The following is an 18,727-nucleotide window of genomic DNA, read 5'->3' on the forward strand; positions in this document are numbered from 1 at the left end:
CTGCCCATATTATGATTTTCTGGTGTCTGCTGCCCACATTACGATTTTCAGGTGTCTGCTGCCCACATTACGATTTTCAGGTGTCTGCTGCCCACATTGCGATTTTCAGGTGTCTGCTGCCCACATTACGATTTTCAGGTGTCTGCTGCCCACATTACGATTTTCAGGTGTCTGCTGCCCATATTATGATTTTCTGGTGTCTGCTGCCCACATTACGATTTTCAGGTGTCTGCTGCCCACATTACGATTTTCAGGTGTCTGCTGCCCACATTACGATTTTCAGGTGTCTGCTGCCCATATTATGATTTTCTGGTGTCTGCTGCCCACATTACGATTTTCAGGTGTCTGCTGCCCACATTGCGATTTTCAGGTGTCTGCTGCCCACATTGCGATTTTCTGGTGTCTGCTGCCCACATTACGATTTTCTGGTCACTGCTGCCCACATTGCGATTTTCTGGTGACTGCTGCCCACATTAGGATTTTCTGGTGTCTGCTGCCCACATTACGATTTTCTGGTCACTGCTGCCCACATTGCGATTTTCTGGTGTCTGCTGCCCACATTACGATTTTCAGGTGTCTGCTGCCCACATTACGATTTTCAGGTGTCTGCTGCCCACATTGCGATTTTCAGGTGTCTGCTGCCCACATTACGATTTTCAGGTGCCTGCTGCCCACATTACGATTTTCAGGTGTCTGCTGCCCACATTACGATTTTCAGGTGTCTGCTGCCCACATTACGATTTTCAGGTGTCTGCTGCCCATATTATGATTTTCTGGTGTCTGCTGCCCACATTACGATTTTCAGGTGTCTGCTGCCCACATTACGATTTTCAGGTGTCTGCTGCCCACATTGCGATTTTCAGGTGTCTGCTGCCCACATTACGATTTTCAGGTGTCTGCTGCCCACATTACGATTTTCAGGTGTCTGCTGCCCATATTATGATTTTCTGGTGTCTGCTGCCCACATTACGATTTTCAGGTGTCTGCTGCCCACATTGCGATTTTCTGGTGTCTGCTGCCCACATTACGATTTTCTGGTGTATGCTGCCCACATTAGGATTTTCTGGTGACTGCTGCCCACATTGCGATTTTCTGGTGACTGCTGCCCACATTGCGATTTTCTGGTGACTGCTGCCCACATTGCGATTTTCTGGTGACTGCTGCCCACATAAGGATTTTCTGGTGACTGCTGCCCACATTAGGATTTTCTGGTGACTGCTGCCCACATTATGATATTCTGGTGACTGACTGCTGCCCACATTAGGATTTTCTGGTGACTGCTGCCCACATTACGATATTCTGGTGACTGCTGCCCACATTAGGATTTTCTGGTGACTGATGCCCACATTGCGATTTTCTGGTGACTGATGCCCACATTGCGATTTTCTGGTGACTGCTGCCCACATGGCGATTTTCTGGTGACTGCTGCCCACATGGCGATTTTCTGGTGACTGCTGCCCACATTGCGATTTTCTGGTGAACTCTGCCCACATTACGATTTTCTGTCCCACATTACGATATTCTGGTGAACGCTGCCCACATTACGATTGTCTGGTGAATGCTGTCCACGTTACAATTTTCTGGTGACTGCTGCTCACGTTACGATTTTCTGGTGACTGGTGCCCACATTACGATTTTCTGGTGAACTCTGCCCACATTATGATTTTCTGGTGAACTCTGCCCACATTATGATTTTCTGGTGAACGCTGCCCACATTACGATTGTCTGGTGAATGCTGTCCACGTTACAATTTTCTGGTGACTGGTGCCCACATTATGATTTTCTGGTGAACTCTGCCCACATTATGATTTTCTAAAGGCCCACATTACGATTTTCTGGTGAACTCTGCCCACATTACGATTTTCTGGCCCACATTACGATTGTCTGGTAAAATGCTGCCCACTTTACAATTAATTTACAGTGAAACGCTGCCCCATTACGATTATTTGGCACCTATGGGGAGGGGGGGTGCCCCATCCAAATATTCGCAGGGGGGCCCAGTGATTTCTAGTTACGCCCCTGATTGTGACTGTGGGTGGAAGGGGGGGGGGGGGGGAGAGAAATGGTGCTTGGCGGCCAGTTTGCAGGCCCTGGATGGTAAATTTTCTGCTCGGGTGGGGCTTGGGGAAGGGGGGGGGGTGCTCAAGTTACTTTTGCCCCAGGGCCCCATTGTAGCTAAAACCGGCCCTGCTGACATCTGCCTAGGCATATAGCACCTGCAATATTTAATGTTAGAAAAAGACTTATAAGGTAGAAGCAGAACATGTAAAGTCATGAATGGTAATCACAGGTGATTTTACAGCCTCATGGTGAGTTCAGAACTCCTATCTGATCCCTCTGCAGTGTGCAGGTAATGATATATACAGATATGGCAAACAGCAATGGAATGTGAGCACAAAGCTGATAGAAACACGCTATACAAATGACTACAAGCACTGTGCAGAAACTTTGTATGACCTAATATAGAAGGGAACCTCCCTGCTAAGTGTTTATCAGCCAGTGAGTAATGGTACTACTGGCCAATCACAATGCAGGGGCTGCCCTGTACTCTGGTTTATGTACTGTGTGGAGCAGCTCTATCTGTCAGTCCTTGTAGGAGAAGGGATGGAGGCTGCTGGTAGAGGTGCTGCTCTCTGCTGCCTGGTGCTGCTGCTGGCTGGGCTGTCTGCAGGTGAGTACCTGGGGTATACTGGGGGCTGCATAACTGGGGGGGGATACTGGGGGCTGCACGACCAGGGGGGATACTGGGGGCTGCATGACCAGGGGGTATACTGGGGGCTGGGCTGCATAACCAGGGGGAATACCAAGGGGTATACTGGGGGCTGCATGACCAGGGGGTATACTGGGGGCTGCATGACCAGGGGGTGTACTGGGCGGCTGCATAACTGGGGGGGGGGGGAATACTGGGGGCTGCATGACCAGGGGGTATACTGGGGGCTGCATGACCAGGGGGGATACTGGGGGCTGCATGACCAGGGGGGATACTGGGGGCTGCATGACCAGGGGGGATACTGGGGGCTGCATGACCAGGGGGGATACTGGGGGCTGCATAACCTGGTTTTGTTTCCATTACTTAACAAAATGCGCAAGTTGCTTATTAGCCAGTGACTTTTATTTATTACATTTGTTGGAGGTGCAGATGTGAAAATGACCAGGACAGATTTTTGTCACTGCTCCTTCTTGCTTGTAGAGGCGTCTGATAGAATCTTTAGTTTCTCTGGAAGTGTTTGTGTCCAAAACTGGAACTTGTCACTGCGGAGCTTTTTAGCTGCCTGCTGCTGTAGACCGATCTCCAGGTAATCCTTATCCTGCTGGTATTGTGGCCAGGAGACCAGGCCGGGACCATTGGGGATTGGGGTCACTATGGGGGGGGGGGAGGGGGGAGATACTGGGGGCTGCATGACCAGGGGGGATACTGAGGGCTGCAAGGAGCTAGGAACAAGGATGGGTGACCAGAACACAAGGCCTACAGCACAAAATGGTCTAGCAATGTTTTTTTGCCAGAAGCAGCCTTAAAAGGGATCTGAAGTGAGCGTGATTTGGAGGCTGCCATATTTATTTCCCTTTAAACAATGCCAGTTGCCTGGCAGCCCTGCTGATCTATTTGGCTGCAGCAGTGTCTGAATCACACCAGAAACCAGCATGCAGCTAATCTTGTCAGATCTGACAGTAATGTCAGAAACACCTGATCTGCTGCATGCTTGTTCAGGGGCTATGGCTTAAAGTATTAGAGGCAGAGGATCAGCAGGGCTGCCAGGCAACTGGTATTGCTTAAAAGTAAATAAATATGGCAGCCTCCATATCCCTCTCACCTCAGTTGCCCTCTAAATACTGCACAATGGTCAGATGACTGTTCACAGAGTTCCACACAGGAGGTGAGACCTCTGCTGGTGGACAGCGGAAGTTCCTGTAAGGTCCAAAAAGCTGACACCAGCAGGAATTCAGGCAACAAGCAGCATGACAACGTAACAACGGGTTCATGCTGTGGATGGTGACAGCGCATAGACTGACTGTCCACAGCACAAACTCCGTGTTGAGAGTACTTACATACCTGTTGCACTACATATCTGTCGGACTTGTCATATATATAGCATAAAATTGTGCAGCTTGGAAAAGTATGTTCCGTCCCCCCCCCAATGGACACATTGGACTGGAGCTGGATTTCTGGGAAGGCTACCAAGGCCTGTGCCTTGTGCGGCAGCTGGCCAAGGGGCGGCTGGGCATGGAAGAGGGATTGCTGCACATGGAAAAAGGGGCTGCAAATAGGGTGCAACACGTGGAAATGGGGAGCTGCTGCCTAAGCGATCTGTATATAAGGGCTCGTTCCCACTTAAGCAATTAGCGGGTGATTCCCCCTCCCCCCTGCTTTGCCCGCTGCCCCCTTTCCTGGCTGCAACCCCCTCCAGCTCGGCTCTAGTGTGAACTGAGATTTTACAATGGGCAAACACGGACTAAATCATTTATACATAATTTTACAAATGAAGCACTTTTTTTTATACATTATTTTCACTGGAGTTCCTCTTTAAGTGTCCCTCTTTCTTATCTCAAGTTGGGAGGTATGAGTATTGGTAGTAATGAGCGAAAGCTAATTACTCTCACGCTAAAGGTGCGTACACACGTCAGATAAAAATGAAAGATCACAGATCAATTTTACCCCCTTTCATGTAGTATGAGCGCCATACTCTACACAGTCTTTTCTATGGAGCTGAACTCCCCATCAGATAGAAATCTTTGCAAGATGCTGCACACAAAGATGCTGTACACATGCAACAGATCAGTATCTGCAAAAGATCTGTTCCTGCAAAAGATCCATTCCTGCAAAATGCATTCAAAGTCTATGACATCTGCAGATCTCATACACACCTTGTTACAGGACATTCATCTGCAGATCAGACAATTATCTGCCGATCTGAAGATCCAACCTGGTGGATCTGATCTACAGATAATTGTCCGTTAAACAAGGTGTGTACGAGATCTGCAGATATCATAGACTTTGAATGCATTTTGCAGGAACGGATCTTTTGCAGGAACAGATCTTTTGCAGATACTGATCTGTTGCATGTGTACAGCATCTTTGTGTGCAGCATCTTGCAAAGATTTCTATCTGATGGGGAGTTCAGCTCCATAGAAAAGACTGTGTAGAGTATGGCTCTCATACTACATGAAAGGGGGTAAAATTGGTCTGTGATCTTTCATTTTTATCTGACGTGTGTACGCACCTTAAGAGTGGAAGTGTGGGCCAGTTCAGACAGGCAGCTACGGGTGTCTCGGTTAAGGCTCATACACACATCAGACCATAGTCTTTGGAAAATTAAAGATCGCAGACCAATTTTACCCCCTTCCATGTAGTATTAGAGCCATACTCTACACAGTCTATTCTATGGAGCTGCACTCCACATCAGACAGAAATCTTTGCAAGGTGCTGCACACAAAGATGCTGTACAGACACAAAAGATCAGTATCTGCAAAAGATCTGTTCCTGCCAAAGATCTGTTCCTGCAAAATGCATTCATAGTCTGAGATCTGCAGATCATCATACACACCTTGTTTAACAGACATTCATCTGCAGATTAGATCCACCAGGATGGATTTTAAGATCTGCAGATGATTGTCTGACCTGCAGATGAATGTCAGTTTAACAAGGTGTGTATGAGGATCTGCAGATCTCATATAGACTGAATGCAATTTGCAGGAACGGATCTTTGGCAGGAACAGATCTTTTGCAGATACTGATCTTTTGTGTCTGTACAGCATCTTTGTGTGCAGCATCTTGCAAAGATTTCTGTCTGATGTGGAGTGCAGCTCCATAGAATAGACTGTGTAGAGTATGGCTCTCATACTACATGGAAGGGGGTACAATTGGTCTGTGATCTTTCATTTTCAAAAGACTATAGTCTGATGTGTGTATGTGGCCTTAGCCAATTCAAAACTTTTCTGCTATCCAGCAGAAAAGGGTTCCCGTTGTTGCGTGGCTGTTTCGCGATTCATCTCCCAGGGTAAAATGGTACCACGGACAGGATCGATGCTACATGCAGCAAATTCAATTGACTGCGGTATTCGTGCAATCGATAGTAATTGCATTGAGATAAATATCACAGCGGCTGATTAACTGGAAGGGCTGCTACAAGCTTTAATATGCTAATCCCAACTACAGTTTCCTGGGTGGGGCTGATGATCTTTTCAGGAGAATATTTTGCTTATCACTACTGATAGTAGAAGACTCTAAAGTCACATCTACACTATACAATTTTTTTGATTCGATTTGATCTGACATGTCCGAGATGTGTAGATGGGGCTTAAAGGCTGCCATACACTGGTCGATTGCCACCAGATTGACCAACAGATCCCTCTCTGATCAGAGAGGGATCTAATGGCTTCCCACACACTGCACAGAGACTTTGAATCTATTTCAGCATGAAATCTATTCACTACCTGTGGAACTGACGCTGCCTCACCGCCCTCTGCTCCCCGGCCAGCCGCAATACATTACCTGTCCGCCGGCGCTATTCCCCGGGTCTCTGCAGTCTCTCATTTCTTCCAGCGTCCTCCATCTTCACTTCCTGTCCCGTCCTGTAACAAGCAGATAGTACAAACAGTAGAGCGCCTTCTACTGTTTGAACTTCGCTTTCTCACAGGACGGGACAGGAAGTAAAGAGAAGATGGAGGAAGCCAGAAGAAATATAATAATACAATAACATTTGTATAGCGCTTTTCTCCCATAGGACTCCAAGCGCTTAGGCTCTCTCAGATTCAGTAATTAGTAGGATGAAGTATTCACACACAACAAAAGTTATATTTCTGCAAATGCCAAACTGAACAGGTGGGTTTTCAGTCTGGATTTAAACACGTCCAGGGATGGAGCTGTCCTGATCTGTTGAGGTAAGTAGTTCCAAAACGTAGGGGCAGCATGACAGAAGGCTCTGGGACCAAAAGTTTCCAAGTGGACTCTGGGTATGATTAGATTATTAGAATCTGTGGATCTGAGAATGCGGGGATTGCTATGTAGCTGCAACATATCTTTCATGTATCCAGGGCCTAGATTATTCAGGGATTTAAATGTCAGTAGGCCGATCTTGAATAGGACCTTCCATTCTATAGGTAGCCAGTGAAATGAGAGACAGCGGAGACTCTCGCTGGTCGGACAGGTGATGTATTGCTGCGTCAGTCGTCACTCAGCAGGGATGGTCGTAGTCGGCCAACTTCACTACGCTGGAACTACGCATAGTTTTGCACAATTACACTTTGCCAAACTACGGCTTCAAAATCAAATATGCGCTTTGTATGCATTTCGTAGACTACGTGTTAAAATACGCAATTGTGCGAAGCGTAGTGAATGCGGATGCTTATGCCCGTATGCAGAAAATGTTATGCATTAATTTCTCTTGTTGCTTAGCCCGGAAACTCTTCTATGCGTACATTCCCCTTTCCAATACGTAAATTTGTAAGCATACAATCGCATGCGGAAAATTAGACGCGAGTAACGCATTCGTAGTTCACTACGCAATACACATGTTAACTACGCATAGTGGGCGTAAGCTACGTGTAGCGGTACTTTGCTACGCGTCATCTACGATGCATAAATTCGCACTGGGCGTAGTTTCTGCTCATCCCTGCGTCACTGTATTTAACGACACGCTCCCGACACCCCGGCGATCAAGTAAAATTTTTGGCCTGGACAGATTGACTGAATCGATCGATTTTGGGTGGAAATCAATCGGTTAATGATTTCACAGCAGATTAAATCACAGTGATCAAATCTGCTGTATTTCGACTGGAAATGATTGTAGCGTATGGGTAGCTTAAAGGTGACCATACACTTATCAAATTTTTCTGCTGACTCAATCACTCACATTAAATCTGCTACAAATCGATGTGGCCAGATCGATCATTCCATGGTGACATTCATTGTAAATCTGTCTGCAGTGTGTGGAAGGTAACAGATCCCTCTCTGAGCAGATTTGGTCAGGCAGGGATCTATCTGATGGATGAACAGGTGTGTGGATATGTAAAGTTTGATAACCTGACATTGGTGGAGAGCAGAACAGCTGCTAATGCTTGTGATGGAACATGCGCTGCTGTGTGATACTGTTGTACCGCCTGCCAGTTTATAGCGTGTCTGGACAATGAGCACTCTGTATTATGCAATGCTAGCTCGTTGTGTATCAGATGCCACTGGGTAACAGGGGATCTGAATGTGCGTGAGTCAGCGATCTTCCAAGCTGACAATTCACCCTCTGTCAGATAACCGCGTGGTCAATTGTGTTATCTCTCTAAACAATTGTAAAGTTAGTCTTGACTGATTTCAGTCTTTACAGCTAAAGCAAACTGAAGCGAAAATAAACATGATATAATGAATTGTTTGTGTAGTATAGCTAAGAAATAGAACATGCGTAGCAAAGTTTCATATTGTTTCCAGTACAGAAAGAATGAGAGATAATTCACTCTCTGCGCTTGGAGCGCCGCTTGTCCGCGATTACGTTCGGCTCTGCGATCACGATTTGTAGGCAAACTCTCGCGACTCAGCGCAATTTGCACTTGTGATTCCCATGTAATAGAATGAGAATCACAGCGCAATCGCCCCTGAAACGCTGTATGAAGCGCGTTTGCGATTGATGAAAAATCACAAATGCTGCAGTGTGAATGTATCCATAGGGACACGTTAGTGGCAGCACTTTGCTGATCGCCGGCGATGAGCAAAACGCTGAGAAATCGCCAAGTGTAAACCAGCCCCTAAACTTCAGTTGTTATCTATGCAAAAGAGCCTCTCTGAGCTATTCAGCCCATAGGATCGCATACAGACCTGTTTTCAGAAGCACTGAAACAGCCAAGAAACAGCGAGCAGCCTTTCAGTGTTAGTGCGGTAATTTAACCGCAGCCCAATTAAAGTCTATGGGGCTGTTCATACCGACGCGGCACCATAGGACGGAAGGGACGCCGTATCTCTGATGCAAGGACAGATTGACGTTCCCCCGCTACCGCCAGCTGGTAGTCTGAAACCAGCCTCAGAGACGGCTTGAGATAAGGTTTTATTGCTGGAGAGTTCAAAGGGGCATTGTTTCTGCTTTGTTTTATAGCATAAAATCTAATAAATAATAATAATCCAAACATTTGTATAGCGCTTTTCTCCTGTCGGACTCAAAGCGCTCAAGAGCTGCAGCCACTGGGACGCGCTCAGGAGGCCACCCTGCAGTGTTAGGGAGTCTTGCCTTGAACTCCTTACTGAATAGGTACTGACCCTAGCCAGGATTCGAACCCTGGTCTCCCATGTCAAAGGCAGAGCCCTTAACCAGTATACTATCCAGCCAGTGTGGTTTTAAAATTGCAACTGTGACATGATGTAATAGATATAAGAAAATTATACAACCAAATTAAAAAGTATATATAAAAATAAACATGAGGCTTTTTTCTTTGCTACTAATGTTATATTATCCGTACTACGGATTCAATTCATCCCACTGATCCTATAAATGCGAACGTTTGGATGTTTGTTACTCAATCACACAACAATGGCTGAACGGATGTGAATGAAATTTGGCACACACATAGTACATTACCTGGAATAACACATAGGATACTTTTTATCCCAATAACCAAAGTGGGTGGAAACAAATACAAATGTCACTCGGAAAATGTAAACTGCAGCCATTCTAAGGGCTGGTTGACACGGGCTTCTGCCGAGCTTTCGCTTGGCGCCATGTTCCAACGCCAGCGTTTAGACGCTAGCTTTTGGGAAGCCTTCAAGGCTAGTGGTTTGGGTCTCTGCAATTGTTTTCTGGTGTTTACCATCTCTGAAAGCAACATGTTTCTTTTGAGATGAGACGCAACGCCGGGATCTACCGCCAGGCTTTCATGAAAGCCAACTGTAAATACTCCCATTCACTTGAATGGGACTGCGGTAGATCCTAAAAAACGCAGCATCTTAAACGCCGCAAAAACCGTCCGTGTGAACCAGCCCTTACACTGTTAATGGCAGGGTTCTCAAACTGTGCACAGTTGGTCACTGGGTGACTCTGATTAATATTCAGAAAAGTGGGTTGAGCCTACAACAGCCAATCAAAATTCACCTATTGATTTTCAAGGGTAATACTTAATTGCTGCCATTCTTGCACTGTTAATGGCACAAGCCTCAAACCTGGTACAGTTGGTCATTGGGTGAGTGGGGTACAAATTCAGAAAAGGGGGTGGAGCCACAAACAGACAGTCAGATTTGTTTCATTTCAATGCAAATTAATGATGCCAAAGACTGCAAAGCTCACAAACTTGGTCATTGAGTAATTGTGTGTTAGGGTTAGAAAAGTGGGCGGAGCAAACACCAGCCAAATACATACCCGGGCAATTCGTTATTGTAATATACGGTTTTCTAAGTGTTTTTTTTTCCAAGGGGTTTTGTAATTCACTTCCTGACACAAGTCAGGAAGTGAACTCTTTGACCCGGAAAATAATAAATACAATGTATGTATTCTTAAAAATGCAATCACTACACAAATTTTGTGAGCGCTTTGCGTTTCTCCTATACTTTCCATTGAGGCGGAATCACCTAAAAAATGGTACATGCACCGCTTTACTGAACTGACAGCGCATGACCCGCGCTGATATGCGGAGGGGGGGGGGGGGGGGTTTAAAAACCACACGCGGGCAAAAAAAAAAAAAGCCGAAACTGCCTGCAGTGTGAACAAGCCCTTAAAGAGGATCTGTAACCTCAAAAAATCCCCTGGGGGGTACTCACCTCGGGTGGGGGAAGCCTCCGGATCCTAATGAGGCTTCCCACGCCGTCCTCCGTCCCTCAGGGGTCTCGCTGCAGCCCTCCGAGAAAGATGACGTCAATATTTACCTTCCCGGCTCCTGCGCAGGCGCTCTGTCGGCTCTGAACTACACGGAAAATACCCGATCGCCGTCGGGTCTGCTCTACTCAAGTTTCCGGCGCCTGCGCAGTAGAGCGGACCCGACTGAGATCGGGTACTTCCGTCTATTTCCGAGCAGAAAGCAGCCACAGCGCCCCCGCTGGAGCCAGCATAGGTAAATATTGAATTTACAGTCTGGTCTGTCGCCGGCTGTTCGGAGGGCTGCAGCGAGACCCCCGTGGGACAGAGGACGGCGTGGGAAGCCTCATTAGGATCCGGAGGCTTCCCCCAGGAGAGTACCCCCCAGGGGAGGTTTTTGATGTTACAGAGTCTCTTTAAGGATGGCTTACAAGAGCGTACAAATTTCCAGGATTACTGAAGGATTAGATGAACTGGCAATGCAAGTGAATTTAATCTTCACAAAGAATTTCCCAGAAACCAAGACCGGTGCTTGAGAAATCATTTTGTAATTTAATGTAAATAAATATGACCTTTACATTCCTTTTGCTGTCAGGTGTGCATTTAAAAAACACACTGTAAGGGCTGGTGCACACCGAGCGGCTTTTTCCGCGTTTTCAGATCCGCTTGCGGCTGCGGATCTGCTTGGTCAATGTATCTCAATGGGGTGGTGCACACCAGAGCAGGCGGCGTTTTGCAGAAACGAAAAATGCCTGGGTGAGGCATTTTTTGGATTTCGGATGCGTTTCTGCCTCAATGTTAAGTATAGGAAAAACGCAAACCGCTCTGAAAAACGGCACTTCAGAGCGGTTTTGCAGGCGTTTTTGTTACAGAAGCTGTTCAGTAACAGCTTTACTGTAACAATATATGAAATCTACTATACTGAAAACCGCAGCAGCAATCCGCAAAACGCTAGCAAAACGCCTCATAAAAATAAAAAAAAGCGTTTAAAAATCTGCTAGCATTTTGCGGATCTGCTAGCGGGTTTTGGTGTGCACCAGGCCTAAGCACTAATTGCACTTCTTCACAAGCTTGGAATCTGTACTCTGGATAATTTCCTCTTCCTGCATGAGCAAGGAAGAGCTCCGGATGAAACCCATATGAATTTCATTCAAATTGAATCCAGATAATTAGAGCATCCAGAGGCGGGACAAGGTCTTCCAGCACCCAAGGCTGAGACACCAAAGTGCGCCCCTCCATGCCTGCCACTCCAGCCATCACACACTGATAGCTATTACACTAAGAGACTCCTCCCTCATCCCTCCCACCCCAGCCATCACACACTGATAGCTATTACACTAAGAGACTCCTCCCTCATCCCTCCCACCCCAGCCATCACACACTGATAGCTATTACACTAAGAGACTCCTCCCTCATCCCTCCCACCCCAGCCATCACACACTGATTCTTATTACACTAAGAGACTCCTCCCTCATCCCTCCCACCCCAGCCGTCACACACTGATTGCTATTACACTAAGAGGCCCCTCCTCCATCCCTCCCAACCCAGCCGTCACACACTGATTGCTATTACACTAAGAGGCCCCTCCATCCCTCCCACCCCAGCCATCACACACTGATTGCTATTACACTAAGAGACTCCTCCCCTTCCTCCCACCCCAGCTGTCACACACTGATTGCTATTACACTAAGAGGCCCCTCCCCCATCCCTCCCACCCCAGCCGTCACACACTGATTGCTATTACACTAAGAGGCCCTTCCCTCATCCCTCCCACCCCAGCCGTCACACACTGATTGCTATTACACTAAGAGGCCCTTCCCTCATCCCTCCCACCCCAGCCGTCACACACTGATTGCTATTACACTAAGAGGCTCCACAGGGCCCACAACCTCCCCCACACCTTAATATCTAGTTATCTGGCTTGCAGTCACTGCCATGTATCCCCTTTTCTTATTTCTTTCTGCTTCAAACACAATTAGGAATGACAGCTGAATGAATTCTGCGCCCCCTCCTACACTGCGCCCTGAGGCTGGAGCCTCTCCAGCCTATGCCTCGGCCCGGCCCTGAGAGCATCTAAGCTGTAATGAGCTGCAGAGAGCAGTAGCAATTGTTACTTGTTCATATCTCCTGCATATATTGCAGAGTATAGGCGTCAGTGTCAAGGCCTCTCTCACCTGCTCCACCAGAGTCCAGCGATGTGCGTCTTCCTGTCATCGATGCCCAGCACTCCCTCTAGTGTCCGGCGTCCCCTCCTGCAGGTCATATGATGTTCCACCACTGTCCTACCGTGGCTTTAGGACTACTTGTGCAGACTTTGAAAGTTCTTAGGTCCCTGAGTAATTTTTAAGAGGAGCGGATCCATACTGGGCACACGTGAGTCCACGCTCCAACATGCGCAGTACGGATGCGTCCGTCTTCAGAAGGGCTCTGGGATGTGAGTGATTCTGAAGCCTTTCAAAGAGTCCCTAAGGTGTGTAATGTCAATGGGGGACAGCAGCGGACCCAGGAGATGGAGAGCGGACAAGGAAGCCTCCATAGATCGGGTCCAAAGCTCTACATCAGAGTTCCCTAACCCTGTCCTCAAGGCCCACCAACAGTACATGTTTTGCATAAAACCACAAACATGCACAGGTGAGGTAATTAGTGTCTCAGCAGAGCTGATTAACTTTTCTCTAGGGTTGGAGGGCGCTTATGTAAATAATTTTGGGAGTCTCTAATCTTACCCTGCAGCAGACCTGGTATAGTTGGGGGACCCACTCACCCCATACAAAAAATATCACAATAAAACAAGAACCAGTCGCGCTGGGTACAGTTTGTAATGTATATCAATTCACCTCTAATAAATAATCAAGGTCATCCAATCTGGTAAAATATATATATCACAATTTATTCAAAATACATATAGCATATAATGTCCACTGTGGGGTTGAATAACTGATTATCACATAAATTACATTGAAACAATTTAACTGAAGCAATGCACACAGTTCAATCGCTCTGATGCTTATATATATTTTCCCTAAAATCTCTATATGTCACATTCGTATCCACACAGTCATACTGACCTTCCAATGTGCAATACTAAAAATTTTTGAAAAAAATGAATAAATAAAAATATGTAGGAGGTAAAAATAGAGGATGTGAAGTCTCTATAGTATATCCTCCTTTATTATGGAGGGTAAAAAATGAAAAAATAAATGAATGAAAAAATTATACATATTTTCTGTAAGAGAGTGTGATCACTCTAGATATGATGTAGCAGAAAAAGTTTCCTGTTGGTATTAGGATATATTGCAGCCCGTGGTTCCCTCAGATTCCTTAGGGAGATATGATGGAGGTGTAGTAATATATATGTGCACACTCTCATCCAACATGGATCTGCAACTATCAAGTTTCAGGTTAGTGTGCCAGATGTACTCACGCCCCTAAACACTGATAGATCGGGTCAGAGCTCCGGCCGGCAGCTCGCCCGCTTGGATCCGCTGTATCTTCGGTCCGTCCGCTGTTAGGACACAGTGCTTCCGGGTCGCGGCTCGTTCTCTTCCGGTGACGTCACCAACTCTTCACGTCCTCTATTGCGTCCTCTGTTGCTAGGTTGCGCTTGAGTATAGCTAAACTTCAAAGCGAACTCTCCACGCTGACCATTCGTACTTTTCATACAGTGCCAGAGTCTTTGTTTTTGTAGCAATTTAGGATAGTGCGGAGTGCGTACAAGGGCTAACGCGTTTCAGCGGTCTACGGCCGCCTTTCTCAAAGCCTACAAACTTGTGAACGGCCGTGCCTGGGTATATGTGTCCTGTTAGCTCCTCCTCTCCTGAGGGGTTGGTTTTTCCTGGGTCATAGTGTCCATGTCCTCCATTAGTATAAGTCTCTCATAGATCCTGTGTATAGAAGTATTCGTTACATATAGTTTGTATTCCCTACAGAAATACACATGTGTTGGTCCTATCTAGAAAAGCCAGATATACATATATATGTATACACACATATATATCTAGTAATAGGGAGCACCCACCATAAATTAAGGAATTGGGAAAAAAAACCTTGATTATGTGTCTATGCCCAAACGCTGATACAAACCCAACCCCCCCTTAATAGTAAGATGTGTGGAATTTTATCCTCGCATACGTCCATTTATATTTATTATACACATAATCAAGGGTTTTTTTTTCCCAATTCCTTCAGCGTGGAGAGTTCGCTTTGAAGTTTAGCTATACTCAAGCGCAACCTAGCAACAGAGGACGCAATAGAGGACGTGAAGAGTTGGTGACGTCACCGGAAGAGAACGAGCCGCGACCCGGAAGCACTGTGTCCTAACAGCGGACGGACCGAAGATACAGCGGATCCAAGCGGGCGAGCTGCCGGCCGGAGCTCTGACCCGATCTATCAGTGTTTAGGGGCGTGAGTACATCTGGCACACTAACCTGAAACTTGATAGTTGCAGATCCATGTTGGATGAGAGTGTGCACATATATATTACTACGCCTCCATCATATCTCCCTAAGGAATCTGAGGGAACCACGGGCTGCAATATATCCTAATACCAACAGGAAACTTTTTCTGCTACATCATATCTAGAGTGATCACACTCTCTTACAGAAAATATGTATAATTTTTTCATTCATTTATTTTTTCATTTTTTACCCTCCATAATAAAGGAGGATATACTATAGAGACTTCACATCCTCTATTTTTACCTCCTACATATTTTTACATTTTTTATTTATTCATTTTTTTCAAAAATTTTTAGTATTGCACATTGGAAGGTCTGTATGACTGTGTGGATACGAATGTGACATATAGAGATTTTAGGGAAAATATATATATATATATATATATATATATATATATATATATATATATATATATATATATATATATATATATATATATATATATATATATATATATATATATATATATATATATATATATATATATATATATATATATATATATATATATATATATATATATATATATATATATGCATCAGAGCGATTGAACTGTGTGCATTGCTTCAGTTAAATTGTTTCAATGTAATTTATGTGATAATCAGTTATTCAACCCCACAGTGGACATTATATGCTATATGTATTTTGAATAAATTGTGATATATATATTTTACCAGATTGGATGACCTTGATTATTTATTAGAGGTGAATTGATATACATTACAAACTGTACCCAGCGCGACTGGTTCTTGTTTTATATTGAGAGCTGATTAACTACCTCTGTGGCTTTCCACAAAACATGCACTGTTGGTGGGCCTTGAGGACAGGTGTCGGTCTGGAAGTTATATCTATGGCGACTTTTTTTTTTTTTTTTTTTTTTTGTAAAAAGTTGGCACGCATACGTAGAGTATTTTTCCAATAGGCTTCCACATACCCTGAAGCAGGAAGTGACCAAGCATGCATCACTTCCTGTTTGGCTGGTGGCCTGGTGCCCAGATAGGGGACACCATGTACTAAGGCAGTGTTGCCTGAAGATCTGTTTTTGGTGTTGTTGCTGTGCGGCATCGGCACCGCATCGCTGATGCTGGTTTGTAGTGTGAAACCAGCCTCAGGTTCCCTTTTAAATAAGGTGTGTGGTTTTTTTCAATTGCACAATTTAGTAAGTACCGTACCTTTCAAAATTCAGTTGTTTAGCAACTACTAGTGACTCCTTCCCCCTGCTTATCTTTTCTACTTCCTCATCGCCTCTCCTCTATAGACTCGAATGAAAGAGTGTAATTGTTCAGTGATTGCTTATTTAGAATACTTCTTCCCATTAAAGTAATACCCCAGGGAGGTTATCTTGTGAGATTATCCCGCAGCAGCACTAAAAAGTAGTTTTATCTCTGAGATGAGCTCTTCTCCAGTGAGTAGCAGCAGAACCCATTCCACGTGCAGCAGTCTTTTGGGCCCATTCACACTTAAAAGTGCAAAGTGCTACTGTTTTTATGCGGGTGGTTTTACCGTGATTAGCATGGTAAAATCACTGTATACTGTATATACTCGCAGATAAGCCGACCCCTGTATAAGTCGAGGCACCCACTCTTCCCTCAAAAAACAGGAAAAAGTGATTGACTCACATATAAGTCCCCTCTACAGTAGCCAGATGTGCCCCCAGCACAAGTCAGCCCCCTTCCCCATAGCCAGATGTGCCCCAAGGATGATACAGCTGTGTCTCAAGACACAACTAGATGGCGTCAGATATGAGACACAACGATTGCCGCACAGGAAGAATCCCTGATCACTGCACCGCTAACACACTGCTTGCACGCTCCGCTCCACAAGCCAGGGGACACAGATAGTCTTGAGCAGCGCACTCTGCACACCATGCTGCAGGGGATGGGGGGCACAGACACAGCAGGAAGCCATCTGGCAAGAGCAGGATCACTAGTGCACAATCCTTACACTCCTCTGCCAGTAACAATACCTGCTCCCCCCTCCGTTCTCCTCCACTGACTCGCATATAAGCCGAGGGGGTAACTTTTCAGCAATTTTTTTTTTTTTGTGCTGAAAAATTAGGCTTATATGCGAGTATACAGGGTACTCCCGCAATTCAGAGCGACTGCAATCAGTGCTTTTATAAGCACTGTATCGCTATCACTCCTGAATCATGGGAAAATGCTGCAGGAAACATGTTTTGTGATTGGCACTAATCACGCAACACCCATGATCGGTGGTAATCGCGGCAGTGAGATCACTGCCATAGGTTAGTATTGCACTTGGGTGATTAGCATTTTATTCCCGCTAAATGCCAAAGTGGGAACGGGCTCTCAGAGGTGTGGTATTAAAAAAAAAAAAAAAAGAGAATTTTTCTGCTGGGTTCTCTTGCCACTCTTGTCCAAATGATGGTGCTATTGTTGAAGAATAGTTACCTACAGATGTACTTGGCTAGTTTGGCATGGTTTAATCCTTACTTGCTAGAAAGCTGCTCCTGTGTGGACAGATCAGACAGATCATTCCAGCCTCCAGCCTGTGTCTTATGACTTTACAAGCAAGGAAAAAGGGATAAGGCAGGATGGAGAGAAATAGCTGGAAACTAGAGTTTGTATTTTACAGGCAGGAAGTTTTGAATCAGGATTATTGTCCTCATTCAAAACTTTCTGTCTGTAAAATGCAAGCTCTAGTTTATTGGCCAATTTAAAAAGAAAAAAAAAAAACGTGAGCTTTCAGCTGGTAAGCCTTCTTCAGACTCTATTCTTGCTGACTGACAATGTTAGAATATACAACCAGAAGATTTATTTATTTTTTGCAAGTGTCATCCTGATACATTAATTACAAGGGATCTTGCAAGGATTGTGAGGTATTTATGGCAAATAGATAAGACCCTTGTGTGACAATCCAGCCCCGCGATCCCGTCGAGATCTGCTCCCGTTAGCGTACGCAGGAAGTATGGGCGCAGACGGACAACGAGACCGGTTGCTGGATCGTCAGAGGTAAGAAGAAAAGGGCGACAGAGCGTGCCAATCCCGTCTAATCTGCTCCCGTTAGCATACGCAGGAAGTACGGTGAACAGACTGACAATAAAGATTGGTCGCGCAGCTGCCGACAATAAGTAATGGGACAAACATCCACCAATCCCGTATTACTAGGCCACTGTTGCCATGCAGGTCTCATGCACTAGAGACTGCTGGAGGCAAATTCACTGTGTGCGTAGTAAACGGTTAAAATTGGTTGGAGGTGCCCATACATGTACAATTCTGATTGTATATACAATCTGTAAACTAAAAATATCGATTTCGCGCTGGAAATCGGATAAATACACTGCCACCACTGTCCGGTTGTATGGAGCGGACAGTCTCCAACGCTATCATAATACGGTAGCCAGCCCAATCACGTTCAACACGCCCAAGTCACCGTTCGGGGAATAGTCACTTCCGACGGCTTAAAGACTGTGAGCAATGTGACGTTAAAGAAAGGTTACTGGGTCCCTATATGATGCAATCTCGAATTGTATTTACAATCGAGAAACGAAAG

General features: G+C 45.5%; 1 protein-coding gene across 2 annotated transcripts in view; it reads left to right on the forward strand.

The window, feature by feature from the left end:
- Positions 1-2,600: 2,600 nt before the first annotated feature.
- LOC137538288 (pyrethroid hydrolase Ces2e-like) overlaps positions 2,601-18,727 on the forward strand; it is an 83,803-nt gene continuing 67,676 nt past the window's right edge. For both annotated transcript variants that reach the window (XM_068260369.1, XM_068260370.1), the window contains exon 1: positions 2,601-2,671. In XM_068260369.1, coding sequence (XP_068116470.1) covers positions 2,605-2,671 — 67 coding nt within the window. In that variant the 5' untranslated portion in view covers positions 2,601-2,604. The remainder of the gene's footprint in view (positions 2,672-18,727) is intronic.

Source organism: Hyperolius riggenbachi, chromosome 11, assembly GCF_040937935.1.
Source record: "Hyperolius riggenbachi isolate aHypRig1 chromosome 11, aHypRig1.pri, whole genome shotgun sequence".
Taxonomy (NCBI): Eukaryota; Metazoa; Chordata; class Amphibia; order Anura; family Hyperoliidae; genus Hyperolius; species Hyperolius riggenbachi.